Consider the following 21,371-nt stretch of genomic DNA (forward strand, 5'->3'; position numbering starts at 1 on the left):
CACCCTGATGCAACCACAGCCCACTTACATTTCTCAGAACCCCCTGTCTCGGTCACTGTTTACTGTGTCCTGCCTATCTGCCTGCAGGGACATCCTGGTGCCTCAGGCTGGACCTCAAGGCTCTGGTCTAAGTGCCACCCCCAGCCCCCCACTATCTGGCTGTTCAGTATCCAAGACTGCCCTCTGCCTGCATGGTTGGACAATCTCCCAGAGCTGATGGCCGAGTCTGTCCATCCATATTACCTCAGTGCTGCTGGAGCAGGGAGGGGCGTCTGCCTGTCCAGCCCTCCCAGTCCAGCCATTTCACGGTAGTGAGCCTGGTGGTGACCAGCCACTGTGAGATGGCTCTTAGATGAATAATAATAGTGACATGTGCTTGCCATGTGCTAAGCCAGAGTCTAAGCACCCTATACGTTTGACGCATTAATCCTCACAGCAACACTGTGGGGTAGGTGGTACAGATTTTACAGATTAAAGAACTATGGCCCAGAATTCTTATATAACTTACCCAAGAGCACACAGCTTGTTAATGGCAAGTTCAAAGCCAGCTGTGGGCCTCCACGGCCCAACATTTCATCTTTATGCTGACAGCTAAAGTGGCTGGTCCTGGGCCTTCCAGAAAGGCAGCCTCAACCTCCTGCCCCTCACGACTCCACCTCTGCCTGGCAATCTGAAACCCCTGGTGACAATCCGACAGGACTCTCTTCATCCTCCAGGCTGAGGCCAACCAGGGCTGCCTTTCTTCCAAGACCTTTGAACACCCAGTCCCACCCACAGTGGGCCCAGAAATCGCTAGCCTCTCTGACGTCAGGCTTCCCTGCCACTCCTCTCAGCCCGTAGCCCATCTGCCATTTGTTCTCCTCTGGCTTTATCACAGCATGTCTCATCAAAGCCACAACTCTTGGACCCAGCAGTCCCCTACTGCCTCACCTGTTCCAGGACCTCATAACCTCATTAAAACAAAGATGGCAGTCAGTCAAAAGCACCAAGAAACCATTTTCCTCATCACACACACATTCCCTCTCTGCCACTCACCCGCCACACCCTAGGTGCCCTCACCTGTCACAATGGGGTAGGACTGCGGCCCAGGCACGCTGCTCCCGATGTCGGCAGGGGTGGGGCTGGTCAGGTTAGCCTTCATGTCGTCCAGCCCGCCAGCCAGCGAGGCCATGGCTGAATAATCGGCGGTCTGAAAGAGGAAACAAAATAGACATCTCAGCAGCGAGACTCTAAAATATCCCAGCCCAATGCCACCGCCACGTTCTGGGCTCAGCCACCCAGCTGGGCCAGCCCAGGCCAGCACCAAGGCCTGCAGAGGGCTAAGATGCCCGGTATTGAGAGGGCAGATTCAGCTCAACAGAACAAGACAGTACCCAGAAATGGCAAGGCTCCCTGGGTGAATTGGTGGACAGGATGCAGTATAGCTTCACAAGAATTCAAACCTAGCTTCTTTGTGGCCTGCAGGTACCCCTCACCCAGCCCAGCTAGCCAGAGATGACCATCCTCCTCCATGCAGGGAGGGAGATATCCGTAACCTAAAGAAAAGCGGAAAAAGGAGTCTCATAGCCAGGAGGGTGGAAAGAAAGGTTTCTGATTTAAGTGTTCTCAAACCACAGGTGTAGAATCACAGAAACAAGGGTTAAAGGGAATCTGGGCCATTATCCCATCCAAATCCTCATTTCACAGATGAGTAAACTGAGGCCCAAAGGGAGGAGGACTTTGCCCAGGGTCAACAGGGGATGGTTCACCATAAACTCTTACCCAAAAGCTAAGATATCAAACCAAATGACTCACAGTTGGCCAGTGTTTTTGAACTCCGGAAGCACATAAACACCTGCGTGCTGAAAACTGTGCAGTGTATACATCTGATTTAACAAGTCCACAGCAACTGTGTGCATTTGGCCCATGAGTCATGCTCCTTTCTTTAAGCCATTTCATGGAATCAGAGCTTGGGATGAGTCATTTCCTTGGCATCCGAGCCACTGTCAGAATGGTCTCCAGGGAAGGCTGTCAAGATGCCAATGTGGGTCTTCCCATTCAAAGACAGGCTTCAGTAGAAGCACGAGTGACAGATCTCATCCTCTCACCCACCTCCAGGCCTATCTTTTGGTAAAGAATATATCTGCAAACACCTAAACCAAAGAATTTGGTTGTGCCAAGCTTTGGTGCAGGGAGTTTCCTCCAGGACCCTGGCATTGCCAATGGGGGACACATTCCTGTCTGTCTGGCGCTATGTCCTTGGCAGGCAGAGGTGAAGAAGCTAGCAGTCTTCTGAAAGGAGTTTACAGACACCCTGGGTAGGATGACAAGGACTGAGCCACTGGGAGGGAAACCATAGGAGCCACCGGGCAAGTGGCAGGCAGAGCAGACTCAGACGTGGGCACTTTCCTGGCTCTTCTTTCTGCAAATGAATTAAAAAGTATTTTCAGGGCAGCTCAAATGCCCACCAGGATGGATGGCAGCCATGAGTCTAAGAGGCATGGCAAGCCCAGTCACCCTGAGATGGATTCTTGTCCAGAGCTCAGGGGTTCTCTGCACATTTCCAGCAGAGGCTGATTCTGAAACATGCAGAGAAGAGCACAGGCCTGAAGCAGCCCAGGTGCTTCCAAGGGAGAAGGACAAGATGAGGGACAGGCCTCCCCAACATCAGGAATCACCACTAAGCTGCAGTAATTAAGACAGTACGGGACTGGCACCAGCACAGATAAATAGACCTGTGAAACAGAATCGAGTCCAGAAACTGATCCACGCAAATATGGAACCTTGATATATGAGAGAGGTGATGTACAAATCAGCAGGGGAGGATGGACTCTAATAAACACTGCGGGGTAACAAGAAACAAGGGGGAAAAAAGAAATTGGATCTTTACTTTACACCAGACACAAAAATCAATTCCAGGTGGATTAGAGACCTAACTGTGAAAGGCAAAGGCATCTAACATGGTCAGCTCTAGGTCCAGCCAAAACTCCTTGGAAACAAGTCTGCCCTTCATGGAAAAGGAGACGAGTGGCCTGGTGATGCTCACACAGGGTTCTTGGCCACTGTGAGGACAGTAATGGGTCCTGGCCAACCTGCTGTCCTGCTTCAGCGACTCCTCCTCCAGGAAGTCCTTCCTGACTACCATTCCCCAGGAGGCAGGAGTCCTGCCTTCACTCAGCTGGCTCCACCAAGTGGTACCAGGACAGTAAGAACCAAAATCTTCACGAATATGTCAAAGCTCACATTTATCAATCACTTACTCTGTGCCAGAAGCTTTACCTGTATTATCCCATTTAATCCTCACAACTACCCTCTGTAGTAGGTTCTTTGTTATCCCTATTTCACAGATGAAGAAACTGAGACTTCTATTATAAAGAGGAAGTAGCTTGCCTAATGTCACATGGCTTCTAGGTGCCAGAGCCAGGATGCAAACCTGCATCCATCTGATTCCAAAGTCTTGACAATTACCTTAATGATTTTCATACTGTCCTAACCCTGTATCACATGAAATCAGTTTACTAGTACCAACCTTTTAAAAGATGAAATTAGAATGGACTAGGACAGAAAATATCCAAGAGTCTCAGACAGAAAGAGTAAGTCCTGTTTCATTAATCTTTGTTTCATGTGTAAGTGGATATGTGTGTACTAGGTAGAGATAACAATATATTTCTTCCTATAGGTCACACCCAACAGAGTCTTCATTCCACGCAGCAGGGAGTTATTGGGAAAAGGTCACTGTCTAGACTTTATCCAACACAGAATGGGACTTAGTCATGACATTAGCCTCCTAATTTGCTAAAAACAAATTTGGAAGTATAGCTCATTGGAAGCTCCTCCTTCAGGGCATTGCTGTGGTCAAAATGCCTCTGTGAGGGTCTCTTGGGTTTCTGGGCCCCCAGGGTGGGGACAGAGCCTCCCATCCCTCTGTGTTCCCGAGTGTCCTAGTGGAGGCCTGAACATAGTAGATGTTTAGAATTTGTGGAGCCTCTTGTGTGCAAGATGCCATGTGAAGACCAGACATGCCCTTTGACCTGCATTCACAAACCTCAAGGGAAAAGACACGTGGCCCTGAAGCTCCACCCAAGAGGGACAAGCACACAGAACCGTTCATTTACACAGGGTGGGAAGGGGTCAGGAAAGGCTTCCTGGGCCCGGCTGTATTTACCCTGAACCCAAGCAATCCCTTTCCTCCAGGCTGAGAAGAGCTGAAGGAAGGCTCAGAGGTGAGAAGACTGGAGTGACCCCAAAACAGGGCACATGCCAATAGCTGTAGGAGGTGAAAGCAGAAGAGGTTAAGATAAAAAGAAGACAAGATTCAACTCAGAGGAGCCTGCACAATGAATACTCGGATGAGCAAATGAGTGAGTGATCCTTATCCTCAGGAAAGCCAGGCAGGCTCTCAGCCTGCACCCCTCCTCTCCCCACTGCCAGGCCTTCGCCTTCCCAGACTCCAGGTTAGGCAGCTGGGTCTACAAAGGAAAGCCTCTGTTTCCTAAGAAAGCATAGCCAACCTGCGTTTAAGAAAATGGTAGGAGGGTGAGTGGCCCATCCTGCCTCTTAACTTGTTTAATGTCCAGATGAAAGAACTTTTTGCTATTTGATCTTCTTTTAGTTAATAAATTCAGTATCAAAGTTTGTCCAATCGCTTCAACAGTTGAGTTTGAATCATCTTTTCAAGACACAAAACCTTCAACTTGAGTTATTGGACGTCCAAAAATCCAGTCCCCCAACCACCAATGATTGCCAGAAGGTAAAGAGAACTTTCCTAAAGAGCTGGGGCTCAGGGGACAGCAGGACTCAGAAACCAGCCCTCACTGCCCTTTGCCATTCGTGCCTCCCACCATCGCCACTTGGCAGGGCTGGCCTTGAGCCCCATCTCCTTCTTTGGTGGGATGCCACAGCTCTCACTCTGCTCCTGCCTGAGCCAGGGGATGCTGTCATTTCACTAATTTCTCATCATTGTCTGTCCCTCTGAGCTGCCTGTGATTTTTAAAGGCAACTGCATTCTCCCCAATCTCTTGGGTTTCCTGGCACCTCACTCCACTGGCTGGCTCCTCAGCCACTCCAGGTACTGTCCTACCTCTGCCTGGAGGGCCCATCTCATGCAGCTACTTAGAGAACTCCTACACAGTCCACAAGACCCAGCTCAAATGTCACCTCCTTGGTAAAGCCATTCCTGGGCCCCACATTCCTACAAAGAAATCATGACTCCCTTGTCTATGTGTCCATACTTGGTGCTATTTTGCATAGACCTCTATTATCACACTTCCCACTATGTATAATGGCTGTTTGTCTGTCTCCCTCTAGGTTGCCTTGAGAGCATAGAGCATGGAACAGTCCTAAAGCCCCTTAAGTACCTGTTACATGAATCAGTGTATGGTCCAGCAGCATGACATGCCCCACAACATTCAACAAGTAACTGGGGAGTGTTGGAACAAGAGCTCCAAATAATGTGCTAACCTCTCACCTCTACCCCTCAACAAATCGGGTGACCAGAAAACAATGTCCTTGCCCACCATGAGGTAAAATCCCTGGGGAAGTGCCATCACTGGTCTGTCACAGAATATCAGGCATTCAACATTGATTAGAGGCAGTTAAAGAAAACAGCCATACAAAGAGCTTTTATTTTAATCTCTGGAGACATGCCCGTCAGAATGTTCAAATTCCATGTCAATATTTCCTTTAAGTCATTACCAGAAAAAAGGCTTTTTTTCTCCCAATGAATGGTTAATTCACCTCTGAACAATAGGAACATTGGAAACCACTCCATAACCCTTTGTGCCTTGGCTGCCAGGAAGCTCAGTCAAATTCAGTGCTCAATCACCACAACCATATCATTGCTGGCACCTCATGCAATGATCTTACTCTTTCCTCTGCATAGTTTCTGAACCTTTTTTTTTTTCAGCCTTAACTTAACTATCTTAGATATATGTAATTATTTATTTTACAGGACAAATCCATTGTGAAAATGGAGGCTGGGAGAGGTAGAAAGAATCATAGAAAAAGAAAGGTGGGAAAGAAGATAAGGAGAGAGAAAGATAAGCGAAAACACATTATTGGTGCCTCTTTTCCGGTAACAACAGCATCTATTTCTGTATCTCATAGTGACTTAGGAAGCCAAGGGCTGAAGAGTTGGGTGCAGAGACCCTAGACATACACACAGTCACATATGCACATGTGTGTTGGTGGACTTACGCCCTCGGGAGCACAGCCACCTTTTCTCCCCCCATTGCTCCTACCCAGCCACCAACAGCCACAGGTAACAGCTGTGTTCCATCTCCTGCTTCTCCGAGCTCTTGGAGTTCTTTCTAACGGTGTCATTTTGGGCTTCTGCTTCCTTCCCATCAGGGCCCCTTGACTATAACCCAGGAAGAGAAACGAACTCAGGTCAGCAATTCACAGACTGTCCATTACAAGGCAATCAACTGGGATAAAACTTCTCTGCCCACTGCCACAGACTCCTGAGAGGCCTCAAGGTCAAGCCCACCAGGTATGCACACCATCCTCTCAGACACCACGCCCTAGATGACAGACTGTCTTGCTCTCTCAAATGCTCGAGCCAGAAGGATGCTCAGGGGCATATTTCCCAACCTGGACAACTGAGACACAGGGAGGAGAATGGACTTCTTTAGCTAATCTGTACCTGCATCACTTATAGCTGCTGATCCTGTGGTAGAAAGAACAGTGAGCTAGGAACAATAACAGGGATCCTGCCGCGGCTCCGCCTCTTTCTCACCTGTATAACCTCAGGCAAGACAGGCCAGCTCTCCTAGCCTCATTTTTCTCATTAATAAAATGAGATTTATGTGTAACCCCTTGCTGCCTGCCTGCCAGGGCGATTATGAGGATCTGAAGGATAAGGAGAGGGATCGCACTTTGGAAACTAAGCAGCATGAGGGGTCAAGGAATCCTAGAAGGGACTCAAGGAGGCATGTGCCCCAGGAAAGTGTGTGCTGGGGGTCATTTGGGTCCCTAGGAAATTACCTGGAAAAGGACTGCCTGGGGCTGCACCAAGTATTGTCTCATCAGCACGGGGCACCACTGCCATAGCATGGAGGAGAAAAGAAACACAGACACGTGAGAAGGAGGGCAGCACAAAGCGGGGCAGCGCAGGGGGCAGGCTGCAGGGCTGGCTGCCTCAGATGGCCTACTGGGGCCACGAGCTGCTGAGCTCCTTCAGGCTCACTGCCGGGCCTCAGGTTGCCCTCAGGAGCTGGGCCAGAGCCAGGCCAACTGCCTTGATCCTGAAGGACCAGACACCTGCCCCACTATGTACCTACCCAGAGGAGGCAGATGCTAGAGTAGGGGAGGAGTGTCCCCAGGGTCTGGCCTGATGACCTGAGATGGAGGAGGCAGAGAGGCCTGGGGCCTGAGGCAGCAGGGGTGGGACAGGGGTCTAGGGGCAGGTCTCTACCTTCACTCGCCTCTGCTTTCCCATCTGTCTGAAAACTTGCCCTGATCTCTAACTCCCCTGTCAAGGCTGACGCTCTTTGCCTCTGACACTGGCCACATGACAAAGTATGGATTCCCTCTTCACTAGATGAATTCCAAGGCAAGAAAAGACAGATGGAGGGAAATTCTATAAATTACAGGAGACTTAGAGACACAACAGTTGGATTGCAATGTGGACCCCGATTCCAACAAACAAGCTGTAAAAACTACAACTGTAAAAAAAAATACTATGACATATGATGAAACGATTGGAAATGCAAACATCGATTGGGTATTTGAGGACATGATGGGACTGACTAACTTTTTAGGTGTGATGATGGTATCATGGATCACGGCTATGCTTTTTAAGGCCTCATCTTGCAGAGAGTCATTCTAAAATAGTTACAGAGTGATGTGATGTCTGGAGTTTGCTTCAAAATAAAGCGTGGTTGACCAAAGGTGGTATGTGTGTGTGATGGCAAGCTAGTCAACAGTGAGAAGGAACAAGGTACTGAGACAGGTGAGAACATGGGTGAACCTCAAAGGACGCTAGTTGAAAGAAGCCAGATATAAGTGGAATGTCCAGAACTGGCAAATCTCCACACAGAAGGTGGAGCAAGGGTTGGCTGGCACTGGGGTGGGGAGAGGATTAACTATAAACCCAACCAGGGCTCCTGTTGGAGTGATGGAACTGTTCCAAAACTGGGCTGTGGTATTAGTGGTACAATTCTAAGAACTGCTAAAAATCACTGACTCATATATTTCAAACGAGTGAATTTTGTGATATAAAAATTATACTTCAATAAAGTTGTTAAAGAGTAAAGTAGAAAGGGGAAGCAGGGCTATCAATGAAGCAAGCCTGGAGTCGATAACTGTTGAATCTGGGTGACGGGTGCTTAGAGGTTGATTAGGCTATTCCATCTACTTTAGAAATTTTCCATAATTAAAGTAAAAAAAACCCAAACAGCACAAACTTGACTCATGGCACCACTCGTGGGCGCCCACCAGCTGTCCTACAGACACCTGTGGAATAATGAGAGGACTGAAGGGGCCAAGAGCAGCCAGGAGTTTGCTCTCTTGAATTCCTGCATCTTCAGGAACCCCCGGTTCCAAACACAAGAACATGAGGCCTCTTGTCTGCCTGGCACTCTCCAGTTTGCAAAGTCCTTGTGAGTCCATTACGTCCTTGGGAATTCTGGGGTGTGAGGACAGAGATGGAGCTCAGAGAGGGGACCTAGATGTGCCAACTCCAAGCCCAGTGATGGCCTATCACCCTAGAAGCAGAGTTAGAATTCAAGAAGACTTCACCCTCAGCCCTGAGGGCAAAGCTCAGTCAGTTAGGGTGGGACCTTCTCCTCTATGAAGTCCCCTAGCCACACATGGAACCCCATTCCTGGAAGAGCTCTGAATCTGCAGGCAAGAAGGAGCAAAGTTCCACACTTTTTAAACCTGGGAACACAAAACTGCACCTGTTGATTTCAATGAGTTAAACTGATTGTCAGGGAGCCTGGAGACGCAGCCTGGCCTTGGACTCCCGGGCAACCGGGGGCAGACCTCTCCCCTCTCGAGGCCTCATCTTCTAAATGAGGGAGGCAGACCAGAACCACGGGGCCCTTCTAGCTCTGAGGCCTCCCCGGGGTCTGTGCCCCGCACAGGTGGGTCCTCACCACGTGGATGGGCTTCTCCCTGACGTGGCTGAGGCTGGGCTTGGGCTACACTCTCTGGGTTGGTGAAGGTACTGCCATTCTACCCAGGCCCCTGAATTCAGAGGCCTGGCAGGCATCAGGCAGGAGTGTGGCTGTGGAAGCCCACCAGCCCTGGGGCCAGGAGGACGCATTTCAAGTCTGACACAGCCAAGTCCGTGCTGTGAGCAACTAGGCCAGGCACCTCACATTCTCGGCCCCTTTTCTCATTTGTAACATGGGGATCTAGGACCCTCCTCACAGGGTCATGGGAAGGCACACAGGGAGTGATAAGAATGTCAAGTCCTGAGGGCAGGTCTTTTTATTCTCATGTTTTAGTCCTCAGAGCCAATCAACACCAATATCCCAGTGAGTTTATCAACACCAATATTCCAGGATGATTTTGCAAGATGTTGTAACTGGGAGGAACTGGATAAAGGTATATGGGATCCCTTTGTGTTACTTTTTACCACTTCAGTTTAGTCTACAATAATCTCAAAATAAAAGGTTTAATTTTTAAAAAGAGTTAAAAAAACCAACAACAAGGTTTTAGCATTTCATCCCCACTAAGCCAACCAAATAAGGATGAATCAAACTTCAAAAAGAAATATTTGCTGAATGGAGAGACTATGAATGATGCCTGTAAAAGTACTCCATAATCTACAAAGCACTACCATTAGTATCAACTAAGGGAAGAACTGCCAAGAATTCTGAATGGCCTCCGTCTTCCAGGAAGCCCTCCCTGATTTCCCCTCCTCTGTGTTCCTAGAACCCCTAAGTGGGCATATCTCTACCACTGCACTTATCACTCTGCATTGCATGCTTAATTGTTCAGGGCCCTCATTCCCCAACTACAGTGTGAACTTCATGAGGATAGGGCTGTGTCTCCCTCATCTTTGTGATGGCAGCTCCTGGCCCAGTGCCCAGCTCTGAACAGATGTGACATAAATGCCTGTGGAACCAAATGAACTGGGACAGGTACCATGGCCTGGCTCTTCCAATAGCATCAGAGGTGCTTCCCAGGGTCACTGGGAGGGTAAGTGATCTCGAAGTGCTTTTATTCATCAGAAAGCACGTGATAGGCATGAATGAGACGCGCTTGCTATTCATTTGGTTCTCCAGAACTGTGCCCGTGCTTGGATCAGCATGGTCTGCAGTGGAATCAAGGGGCTTCCAAGAAGAGACTTGCATAGTTTAACTGACTCATCTCTCCCTACTCTGTCTACAGCCTGCCAGGCACCCCTCCAGTCACTCCCAGGTGGTGTGGGATAGCAGGGGAAGCCCCAGGGAGGAGACCAAAATCAGATGTTGCTGTTTCTGTCCAGAAGAAACTTCTTCAGCAATGACTAATCAGGCGGTCCCCCTCTCCCCCGACCCTGGCCACTTAGAGAATCTTGGTGCGCCCCAGATCTCAGGGCCCAAAGGAGCTCAGGGGTTCTAGATGCTGATCTTTGACCGATGCTTGAAACTCACCAGCAACGGGGAACTCCCTGCTTCCTGAGGCGGCCACTCCGTGGCCACGCAGCTCTGGCTCTGACAAAGCACTAAGGCCTCCCCACTTCGGTGTGCTGTCTGGGGCCCTTGCTCCCCTCTCGGACATAAGAAGCTTCTGCTTTTCTTGTCACCTCATCACCTGATTAACTCAGGCGGTTCTCACAGTCAACACAGAGCTCATCACAAGCTCACTTGACATGGAAAATGATTTTGTATGCAATTTTTTAAAAAAGGCATTCATTTTCTCCCACTCCTAACCAGTGTGCTATCTGCAAGCCAGAATACTCTGTGCTTATAAACCCTCCCTGGCTTCTCACTGCCTCCAGTAATGTTGACACAAACAACACAGGCCCCAATCCAAATCCCAACCTCCTTTTCCAACTTCAACTTGAATCTACCGACTTCCAGAACACCACCCTCTGCTATGGCCACACCACACATACACTCACTACTAAGCGCCCAGTCATTCCACTCAATGCCTTTGCTTACACTGTTTTCCATCCTCATCCCAGTCCAAATCCTTGTCCTCTAAGGCCCAGTTCAAATGCCATCTCCTCCTGGATGCTTTCCATAAGTCTCTCTGGTTGAAATAAATCACTCCTTTCTCTGAATTCCCCTAGCATCTCCCCTGTACGTCATTTAGGACACCTGTCCCATGCTACCGTATCCCAGTCATTTGGCACCATCTCTGCTCTCCCTTTGAGATGAGGAGGCTCCTACGGGCTGCCTGATTTGAATCTGGGTCCCTGGGCCTGGGCAGGAAGTATTCTGAGTGAAGCTGAGGGAAGGAAGGAGCAAAGGAATCTGGGGCCTACCCTGCACCCTGAGAAATCTGTAAGTGCAGGAAGACAAGGCTCAGAGCATTCCAGCTCTTGTTCTCCCAAATGCAAGAGAAGAAATGACAAGACCTGGAGCACAAAGCTCTACGGCTGGAGGATGAGAGCCAGGACCCAGCAGCCCAGGCCTCCTGAATGATACGAAGACGCAGTGGAGGAAATCATGTGGAGGAGGGATGGGAGCACCCCCTGTTTGGGGAGCCCCAGGGTCAGTTCAGGACCTGCCATCCAAATCTTGATGTGGAGAAAAGGAGCAAGAGTTCCAAAAACAAAGTTCCATCTTGGGGCAGCCAAATTCCACCAGCTTCTTTCAGGGGGTCCATGGTGGGGCCTGGCTGTCCCCTCCTGCTACAGGGAAGGGAGGCGGGCAGGGAGGCCCACTACCCCCAAAGGAATGGAGACTTCTTGGCTACCAAGGGGCCTGAACAGGGGCAAAGGGAGGCCCTCCCATCCTGAGGTACCTGGTGTAGGCATGTGGGACATCCCAAGATGCTCAGAGCTCACATTCTTTTGGATTTATTTCCCAACTGTGAGAAGACAGAAAGGTTATCCCGGGGCCATAAAGAAATGAAAAGATTTCCCTCTGTACTGCAAGATCAATGTGTGTAGGGGGTGAGCTCAGATGCTCCTCCTCTCACCTCTGCCCTGCGGCTGCTGAGTGGTGACACATATATGCGTGCACACACTCAAATATGCACACACCTCAGGCCAAAGGCCACATCTCTGCCCCTTCTGCTCCTCACCAGAAAGAACCTTCTAACAGGCCATATTCTGAAAAGGCAAACAGGTACCCTTGGGAGGGTGTGCCCTCTTTGTCACCAAGATTTGCTAGAGCCAGACACCATGCAAGAAGCACCAGAAAAAGAAGGCTGAGAGGAGTGGGCCTCCCACAGCTAATTTGGAGTCCAATACAGAAGACTCTACCAGCTCTCACCTGAACCGTCAGGCACAGAAGGAGTCAGGAGTCCTTGCATTTCCCGGATACTTACTACACTCCAGCTACTGTTCTAGGTATTAAAACGCATTCATTTATTTAATCTTTAGAATGACCCTATGGGGTAAATATTATTATCCCCACCTTACAGATGATGAAAATGAGGCATAAGGGGCCAAAATAGCGTGTCCAAATCATCACCCCCAGCAGTGGGACTCCAAGTCTGAGATCCTGAATGCCACCAGACACCACCGTCCTCCACCATCGTCAAAATCCATCCTGGTACAGATGAGAAAACTGAGACCAGGGAGTGGAGTGAGCTGCAAAGGAGGTGTTAGACTCAGGTTCTGTCTGATCCCAAAGTCTCTGTTCTTCACCACGATTCTGCAGTGTGTCCCGATGGGGTCCTGGGCCCAGGAGAGGGAGGCCCAGGGCTAGGCCAGAACATCTCTACAGCCCTCACGACCCCCTCAGACATCTGCCTGCTCCTGACCTCCACCTGTGACAAGAACATTCCTCCTCCCTGAATGCCCTTTCTTGTCCTCTCCTCCAGTCCTTGGCTATCTACTCCTTCACGTCCCGGCTTGAGAACAACCTCCTGTAGGAAATGTTTCCAAATGGGTTCAGCCGTAGATGGTGTTGCCTTCATCCTTTATTCTCGTCACTCAGTCTCAGAGGGCAGCCTAAATGATACACTCAGAGGACAGCCATGCTCAGATTTATGTCGGCATTAGCAAGTTGTCTTAATATTAGTGGGACACAACAGAGAAATAAACGAAAACATGTGACATTGTCAGCACTGTTAAGGGAAAATCAGGCATTGGACTTGTTCGCTTGTTTGGTTCAAGTGCTGGGTTCTTTACTGAAGGCAACATTCTGGCTTTTAGAAAGATCAGAAGCCAAAGGAAGGAGACACTAGGCTTAGGTCTGAGCTATTACGCGTAAGCCCAAATTTTAGCTAATGTAAATAACAGAGACAAAACCAGCACAATAGCAATGGTGTTTCTGTTTATATGCCTCTTTATCAAGGTTAACTTAAGAGCTTTTGCTTTTAATTACTGAAAATATGTTTGCACTCTGCAGTTATGTGTTAATGCCATGAATCTTGCATTTCGTACCCGGAAAGAAAGCGTGATAACCATTCTTTGTGCCAATACCTATAATTTACTTAAACAAGCAAGCCATTGGCCTTGAGACTGGACGTGTAAACAAACACACTTCTGAAGGTTTGGTTTGAGCTTGATTTTTTAACAATTTCTCTCTCTCTCTCTCTTTCGCCTCCGCCCCGCCCCCTCACACGTTAAATTTAGCCTCCTGGTTTTATTCCCTTCACCTCTCTTCCACAAATCAAACCTCAAATAATATAAAACTGCTGGCTAGGAAGAGGCTTCCCACAAATAAACAAAAGCTTCCAAGCCAAAGGCAGAGGTGTTCACATCTCCCCATGCAACCATCTCAACCTCCTCTGTCTGCTCCAACACAACAGCCTCTGGAAAACCCAGCTGCCCAGGAAAACCCTTAACTCTCACATTTTCATTTCCAGGAGAGAAAGAGGCTTGATCCCCCAAACAAAAGGAAAAGTTCAGTAATAATAGTGAGCTGGGAAAACCCAGGCAGACTTTTGCCTGCCACCCGTGTCAAGCTCACAAAGAGAAAAAATCGTACCATCCGACATGGTTGGAAGAGTTTAATCCAAAGCAGTGCTAATTAATATCCCTGGCTTTCCAGAAGCCAGTGCCACATACAGCTGCGAGGGCAACAAGGCTGTTCTCCCTTCAATTTTATGGGAAGAACATTTTCATTACAAAGCCTCCTCCCAGACCCTCCTCTCTCAGCCAGATTAGCCGAGACTGAAGCGGATGATCTATATGTCAGAACTCCTTCTCTCTCCATTAATTTTATTATTTATATTCCATTTTATAAGTTTATTGGTGCAACTCCCTGTGCACCTGGCCAGAGCCTTGTGACAAACAGTGGTATCTTCACACATCTTCTACTCGGGGAGTTGATGAATTGGTCACCAGAATATGCCAACTTTTTGAAAGTTGCCTTGGAGAGGGAGCTGACTCCAGTGGCATTTCCTGCCTCCCCTCCCCCACCCCCACACACCATCTTTTTAAAAAACGAATATTGAAGGTTCTAAACTCACTCATTTGTGAAATATATGTGGACTTGATGGCTTAGCATGAGCTCTGGGTGCTTCCCCAGGGACTCTCTAAAACCCTAGGGGATGCCCTACGTGCCCCCACCCAAATCAAGCATCCCCAGCTGTCCCAGCAGAACTGACCCATTTTTAACTCAAGCTGCCAGACCACGGGCAGGCCTGGTGAGGCCACGTGTCTTACCATTTTATTCTGAAACCCCACGTGCTCAAAGCTGTCTCTTTCCAGCCTCCTGAAGGGACCCCAAATCCAATCTAAATGTCTCGAATTTACCTGTTTGTCTTTTATACATATAAATAGCTGCATTTCCATTCTCTCTTTGTTTCTCATTTTCATTTGGTTCTAATATCTGCATGTAAATGTCGGAAAATAGCATCTGTAATTGGAGATTATGAAGTATGGCCAGCTCCTGACAGGCTGCTAAGGAAGATGGATTATCCTCATTTTTCTGTAAATTTTGTCAATTTTGGAATTCATAAGCTATCAACACTGATCAAAATGGGACTTCACAGCTGTGTCAAAAAAAGAGCAAGAACAAGAGAGAGAGAGAGAGGGAGCGCACTTTGGAAGGCGGGTGATTGCACGGGCCGGGCTGCAGGCCGCTGTGGCGTTGGCGCAGCAGATTGGATGCCCAGTGTCGTCCGCAGCCACCCTCCTTCAATTCGCCCTCCCCTTCACGATGGCACGGGGGCCACCCTGGAATTCGGCGTGGGGCTGCCCAATCCCCAGGCTAAATCAAATAACTAAATCACACTACTGGAAGGCCACAAATCCTCCAAGGCACCCACTCAAACCTGAGGCATAATTCACTGCGAGGCGCGGCCTCCCTTATTTATCCGCGGAGTCTGCAGGCTCCCTCCGCACAGGCCTCCGAGATGTTCTACTCCTTCCAGACCATCACGGCCCACTTGAGGCAATTGTGTTGGTCTCTCTCTCTCAATTTTCCCATTACTGGGAGTAAGTACTGTTGGGACTCTGTAATAGCCCGACTGCAGCCCATATCAATAACAGATGAGGTTTAATCGTCCAACACAAAAATTATTTAGGCGCAGTAAGGACATTCAATGTCATTTGCATAATGGCATTTCTATCGCACGCACCTAACCCGTCTTGCATAAACAAGGCCTTGGGACCATAAATAATAATAAATCATGACGTCTGCACGCCTCTTGCGGTAATAGGAGTCACTCTTCGTGGAAATTATTTCAGCAGGAAATGGGCACTGTAATTTTAAAGACATGTGGCGCGCGGAGGTGCGGTAAATCACGCCTGCGCACGATCCCCGGGAGCAGCCAGGGACCTGCCCCGGGCCCACAGCGACATCCCGGGGCGACAGAAGGAGGGGGGCGGGTCGTGAGGGGGAAACATCCGAGGCCTCTAGAACAGACACACGAACGTGCCACTGTTCCACGAAACTGCAAGCGGGCAGGACGCTCAGAGCCCAGCACAGGGATAATCGGCTTTGGACCTGGAGAAGCATCCAGACCTCAGGTCAGAAACCGTCTTTGTTCCAGAAGAATGGAGGCTCCGTGAGGGGAGCGATTTTCGATTTTGATCTGCTCTGTTCCTTATGCCTGGCTCGGGAAATATCCTAAAGACATGCAATGAGAGGAGATCCTGGGCTCAGTGAGTTGATGAGTCCTGAAAACAGGTTAATGTGAGACAGACCGAGACACAGACCTAGGAGAAATAAGGCAGGAACACGCACAGAAGTGCAGGTATCACTGATCTGTGAGTAACAGAGTGAAAATGTCCGAAACACTCTAAACCGTATTGCAAACCAGCTGTAGGTACGGGAAAGGCACATATGAGGGATGGGGAGTGGGGCAGCGAAGCCAACAGACTGGGGAGGTAGACACAACTGGGAGAGAATCCCAGCTCGACTCATCTCAGACCCACTGCCTCCCACCTCACGCCCCAGCTTCCTGGTCTGTCCAGCGGTCTAACGACAGTACAGGCAACCCTCCTCTTCTGCAAGGTCTGCATCTGCAGACACCGAGGGCAGACCGCAAGCGGCTTGAGCATCCGTGGGGTTTGATATCCTGGATCGCATCTTCCACGGACAACCAGGGATGGCTGTATTAAGCTCACAGAGTGGTTCTGAGGGTTAAATGAAGTACTGTGTGCAGAGTAACCAGCACTTGATCAAGCTTAGCCATCATCATTATTGATAAGACTGCTGTTATTCTTCAGGAAGCCACAGCAGTGAGTTCAAGTACAACTCTGCCTGTGTACAACTGGCCGTGGGCCTCAGCTACCTCTGGTCTACCCAACAAGAGTATTGTAAGACGGCCCCTGCCTTCCTCCCAGAGCTGCTAAGACACTCAAAGCTCCTTGTTAGCATAAAGTGCTGTCTGCATGGGAGGGATGGACATTAACAGACTTCATGAATGTGAGCAAAGAGAGAAGGGGAAGAGTTCCCAATGCCTGCACCATGTCATCTCCTGCCACCTCTGGCAATACCCTGAAAAGTCCCTGCTTTCCAGAAAAAGTTCTGACAGGATACATACCAAAGCAACCGCAGTGTTGCCTCTGGGAAGAAGAAAGGACTGAGATTGGAGCTGTTAGTTTAAACTTATCTGTAATGTGTCATTTTACTATAGGAGAAGTACTACTTGTATCACTGGAATTTTTACAGCTGATGGAGTTTCATACCTCTCTGCTTTGGCACGCCCTATTCCCTCTACTGGAATACCAAAAGCTATCAACATGCTGATGGAACAGCAACTAGGGGCCATTTAAAAGCAACCACCGAATTTTTCACCCAAAGGAACTGAGAGAAACAGTAGTCATTTCTCCATCAAGTCTGCCTTTCCAGCCCAGGAAGCCTGTGCAGGGAATGATGTAAATCACAGGCACCCACGATCTCTTCAAGGGGGTGGCTCCAGCACCTGTAAGGCCACCTTCAGATTACACATTGACCTCACCTTTGCCAAAACGTGAAAACTGCTCAAAGCCAAGTAAAGTCTGGAGTTTAGTTATTAGTATTGTACCAATGTTGGTTTCTTAGCTTTGACAAGTGGATCATGGGTATGTGACATTAACAATAGGGAAAACTGGGTGAGAAGTATGTGGGAATTTTGTGTACTCTCTTTGCAATTTTTCTGTAAATTTAAAATTTTTCCTGGAGAAAAAGTATATGTAAAAAAAAAAGCAGCAGCAGCAGCAGCCAGACTTCACACATAATAAGAGAAAAGCCCATTAAAACCAAATTGCGTCCTTTTTCATCTCTCAGATTAGCAAATTAGTCAAAAGGTTGATGCTATGCTGTGTGGGCAGATGGGGAAACTGGTCTTCTCACTTCAGGGAGGAACCTCTTTGAAGAGCAAGGGCTCTATCTTTCAAAATTCACAGTGCACGTCCTCTGATGCAGCCATTCCACTTCTGGGAGCTTGTCCTGCAGGCATAGTCTCATGTGGACAAGGATGCTCACTGCAGCCTTTTTTGAAAAAGAAAAAGATTGGAAGCAACCAACAGGAGCCTTGTTAAATAACTTATGACACCCCATAGAATGGAATTCTATGTGGCCGTCAAAAAGAATGAAGCAGCACTCTATCCAGATGGAACAATCTCCAAAAAATATTTGTTAATGGAAAAGAACAAAAACAACAATAGGAGGGGAGTTTATATTTTATACACACACACACACACACACACACACACACACACACACACACACACACACACACATAAACCTTACCCTCACCAAAGTATTGTATGTAAATCTCTAAAGAATACAGAATAAACTGGTAACAGCAGTTGCCTCCCAGGAGGGGAACTGGGTAGCAGGAAGAAAATGAGTGAGGAGGAGACTTACTTTTCACGGTAGACATTTGGTATTGTCTGAAATTTTTAGCATTTGCATGTACTACCCATTAGCATTTTTAAATTAAAAAAATAAACTGAATATTGGTCAGGTAAGTGGCAATGAGCATGCACTGCCTGGACTTGACCAGGGCGGTGGCTGCACCTGTGGGCCCCGGAGGCCCTTATCTGTCTTGCAGGGTGCCCCGCACACCTCTGCATCACGTGGCGTGTCTGGCACAAGTTTCCTGGGTGGGGAATTCAACAGCTGGTGGCCGGATGCATGAAATTCTGTGCCTGTCTATGTATCTAGAACCCTGCCCTTCTCCTCAGCTCAGAGAAGGACTGAGGCCCTCCTGTGTCAGACCCACAGCTGCAGAGAGCATCTGAGCTGGAAAGGATGGGGGGGGGGTATCCCCATTCATCAATTTTCAGATGGGAAGTTGAGATCTGATGAGAGGAAGACTGGCTCAGGGGGACACTGCAGGGAAGTCGGTTAGCCCAAATCAGAGCTCAGGTTTCAGGAAAAGCAACATTTGCAGTTGGGCGCAGGAAACAAACAGGCTCCATTCCTCTGGCTCTCAACTGTTTCATTAGCAAGATGGGAATAAGAGTGTCTGTCTGCCCTTTGTATCCCAAAATTGTGAACAGGGATCAAATAAGGTCACAGGTAAGAAAGCAGTCAGGGGTCTTCTCAGCACCTTACACGGACAGAACAACACCCCCCACACACACACACACGCTATGTGCTGGGTGGGCCTTGAGGAAGATCCAGGACGGGTACATGTACCAATCCCTGCTCAGTTGCACAGGCTGTGCTTAGCTGCTGACACAGCTTTTATGTCAAGCTTGGCTCCAACTCAATCAGAGGTACTGTCATTATTACTCTTCCTTTCTGCAGATGCAGAAATTGAGGCACAGAGAGATGAAGTGAATTTCCCATGATCACACAATTAATAGAATTGCAACCTAGATCATGTAGCTACAAATGCTAATAATGTTGACGGCAGAGCTTTCAGCAGAGAAGCTGCTAGCAGTAGTGGAAGCATGGGCACAGGAGCACCGGTTGCCATGAAAGGCCATGGCCAACGGGCAGGGTCTCATGGCCAGTCAGCTACCTTCAGCACAGCCGACTCTACCCCAGGAAGGCTGCAAAAGCCCTGACCATTCACCAAAATGTGGACCACCCACTGACCCTTCTCTCCCAGCCCCTTAGTCTTCACCTAGCCCTGTTTCCCCCACTCAGAGCCTCCTCTGTCCTTACACTTACTCTCCTCCAGTGTTCACCCCATCTCACCCAAATCCACGCATTCTTCTCCAGCTTAGTCCCACCATCCCCCACCTCAACCACTTCACACCCCTCTCTCCATTTTCTGTGACATGAACAGAATCATCTTGCCTGGTGGCTCTCTGGTCTGTCTGCAGGACAACTGAATCTACCTTCCCAGGGGCATTGCCTGAGGTGAGTGCAGTCCTGAAGTCTGAGGTGGGGAGCTCCAGCAGATCTGGGTGACGTGCCCAGATCCTCCCCAGTGTCCGCTGGCTGGCTCCTAGCATCCCACAGGCACTAGCTCCAATCCACTTCTCATCCTTTCCTTTCCCTCGTTTTAAATGGCTATGCCCGGCCTCCAGAACACAAGCCTGAAGTTTTATCACCCAACACTTCTTTTGAAAATCAGAACTTCATGGTAAGATAAAGCCTATCTTGCTCGCTTACTTCAACTCTACGGAAGACATTGCTGAGGATTTGTGGATTAGTTCAACATTTGCACATGCACACAAAAGCCACATCTTTGCAAGCTATTTAATACCTGAAAAGAAGGCCAAGGGATCTCTGTATAAGGATTTGGGGTAAAATAACACTGCAAAAGAATTTTCACAATAAAATCAGAAAAGATACATGAAAGATTTTGAGAAGAATAAACGAATGTCCAAATAAGTGTGCCTATTAGTTAGACATTGTTGGATTAACCTTATTTATTCATTCACTCATTCTTTCATACCTCATCACTTTCCAGAAAAGATTTACGGCAGCTCACAATGGTGCAAAAAAATGCAAGGAGGCAGGGAGGGCAGAAAGGAAAGCAAGAGGAGAGCGTAGAATGGAACTAATGATAGTCGACTGGCTCGCATGGGCGGTGCACTACACAGGGACCCTCGCTCATTACCCCCATTTTGTAGATGAAGAAACTGAGGTTTAGCAAGGCCAGGGAATTTGCCCAAGATCATGCAGCTGGTAGATGATGGACTGGAACTGAACCCAGGCAGTTTGGCTCCAGAGCCCATGGGAGCAGGGCTTAAATGCCACACTCTCCACATCATCAAAGCCAAGATCAAGGCTGGAGGCTTATGAATTTGCTATAGAAGAGAACACATCTGGTTCTCCTCGATGCCACCTGGAGAAGAGGAACCTGGTGTGTTATTTTACAGAGTCCATGAGATGCAAACTACCCATTGCTCACGGTGCTCTCAGACTAGGCAGGGGTCCTCCTGGGCCTCCCTAAAGAGCGGGCTGAGAAATTATGAATTCCTCCAGACCCAGGGAAGATGAACACAGGTTTTTTCTTAGGGTGTCCCTCAGCAGGTTCAGGCATCACCCCCAAAGTGCAACTCTGTAAAAATGACTCTGGGGGGACCGCACAGGTGGTTCAGTTACTCAGCTGGCCCATCTGGGAATCATTTTAGAATAAATGCAAGACTCATATAGTCCATGTTCTCCAATCACCCCTAAACACTGCTTCTTTGAACCAAACTAATAGCAACAGGAAGCATTTTGATTCCTAACAAGAGGCAGGAGGGAAGCTCCTCTGTGTCCACAGTTCAGTGTAGACCCAGCTGGGAGCAGCACTGACACCCTCTTGTCATCACTGAGGGGTCTGGCAGGGACCTGGGGCTGAAGCCTTAGAGAGGTGAGCAGAACAACTACCTGCTGCAGGGACAGGAATCTCCTTACAAAATTGTTTTGGATCCACTCCAACACACAGATATTTAGATGATGGCAACCCTGGAGTTCTCCTCCACTTAGCACTGTCACAAGGGTTATGTCCCA

At 48.6% G+C, this 21,371-nt stretch overlaps 1 protein-coding gene across 1 annotated transcript in view; it reads right to left on the reverse strand.

Moving 5' to 3' along the window:
- Positions 1-21,371, reverse strand: part of PAX5 (paired box 5) — a 169,106-nt gene that overhangs the window by 72,806 nt on the left and 74,929 nt on the right. The window contains exon 7 of the mRNA XM_072959742.1: positions 1,060-1,189. Within this exon, the coding sequence (XP_072815843.1) occupies positions 1,060-1,189 (130 nt within the window). The remainder of the gene's footprint in view (positions 1-1,059; positions 1,190-21,371) is intronic.

This window comes from Vicugna pacos, chromosome 4, assembly GCF_048564905.1.
Source record: "Vicugna pacos chromosome 4, VicPac4, whole genome shotgun sequence".
Lineage (NCBI taxonomy): Eukaryota > Metazoa > Chordata > Mammalia > Artiodactyla > Camelidae > Vicugna > Vicugna pacos.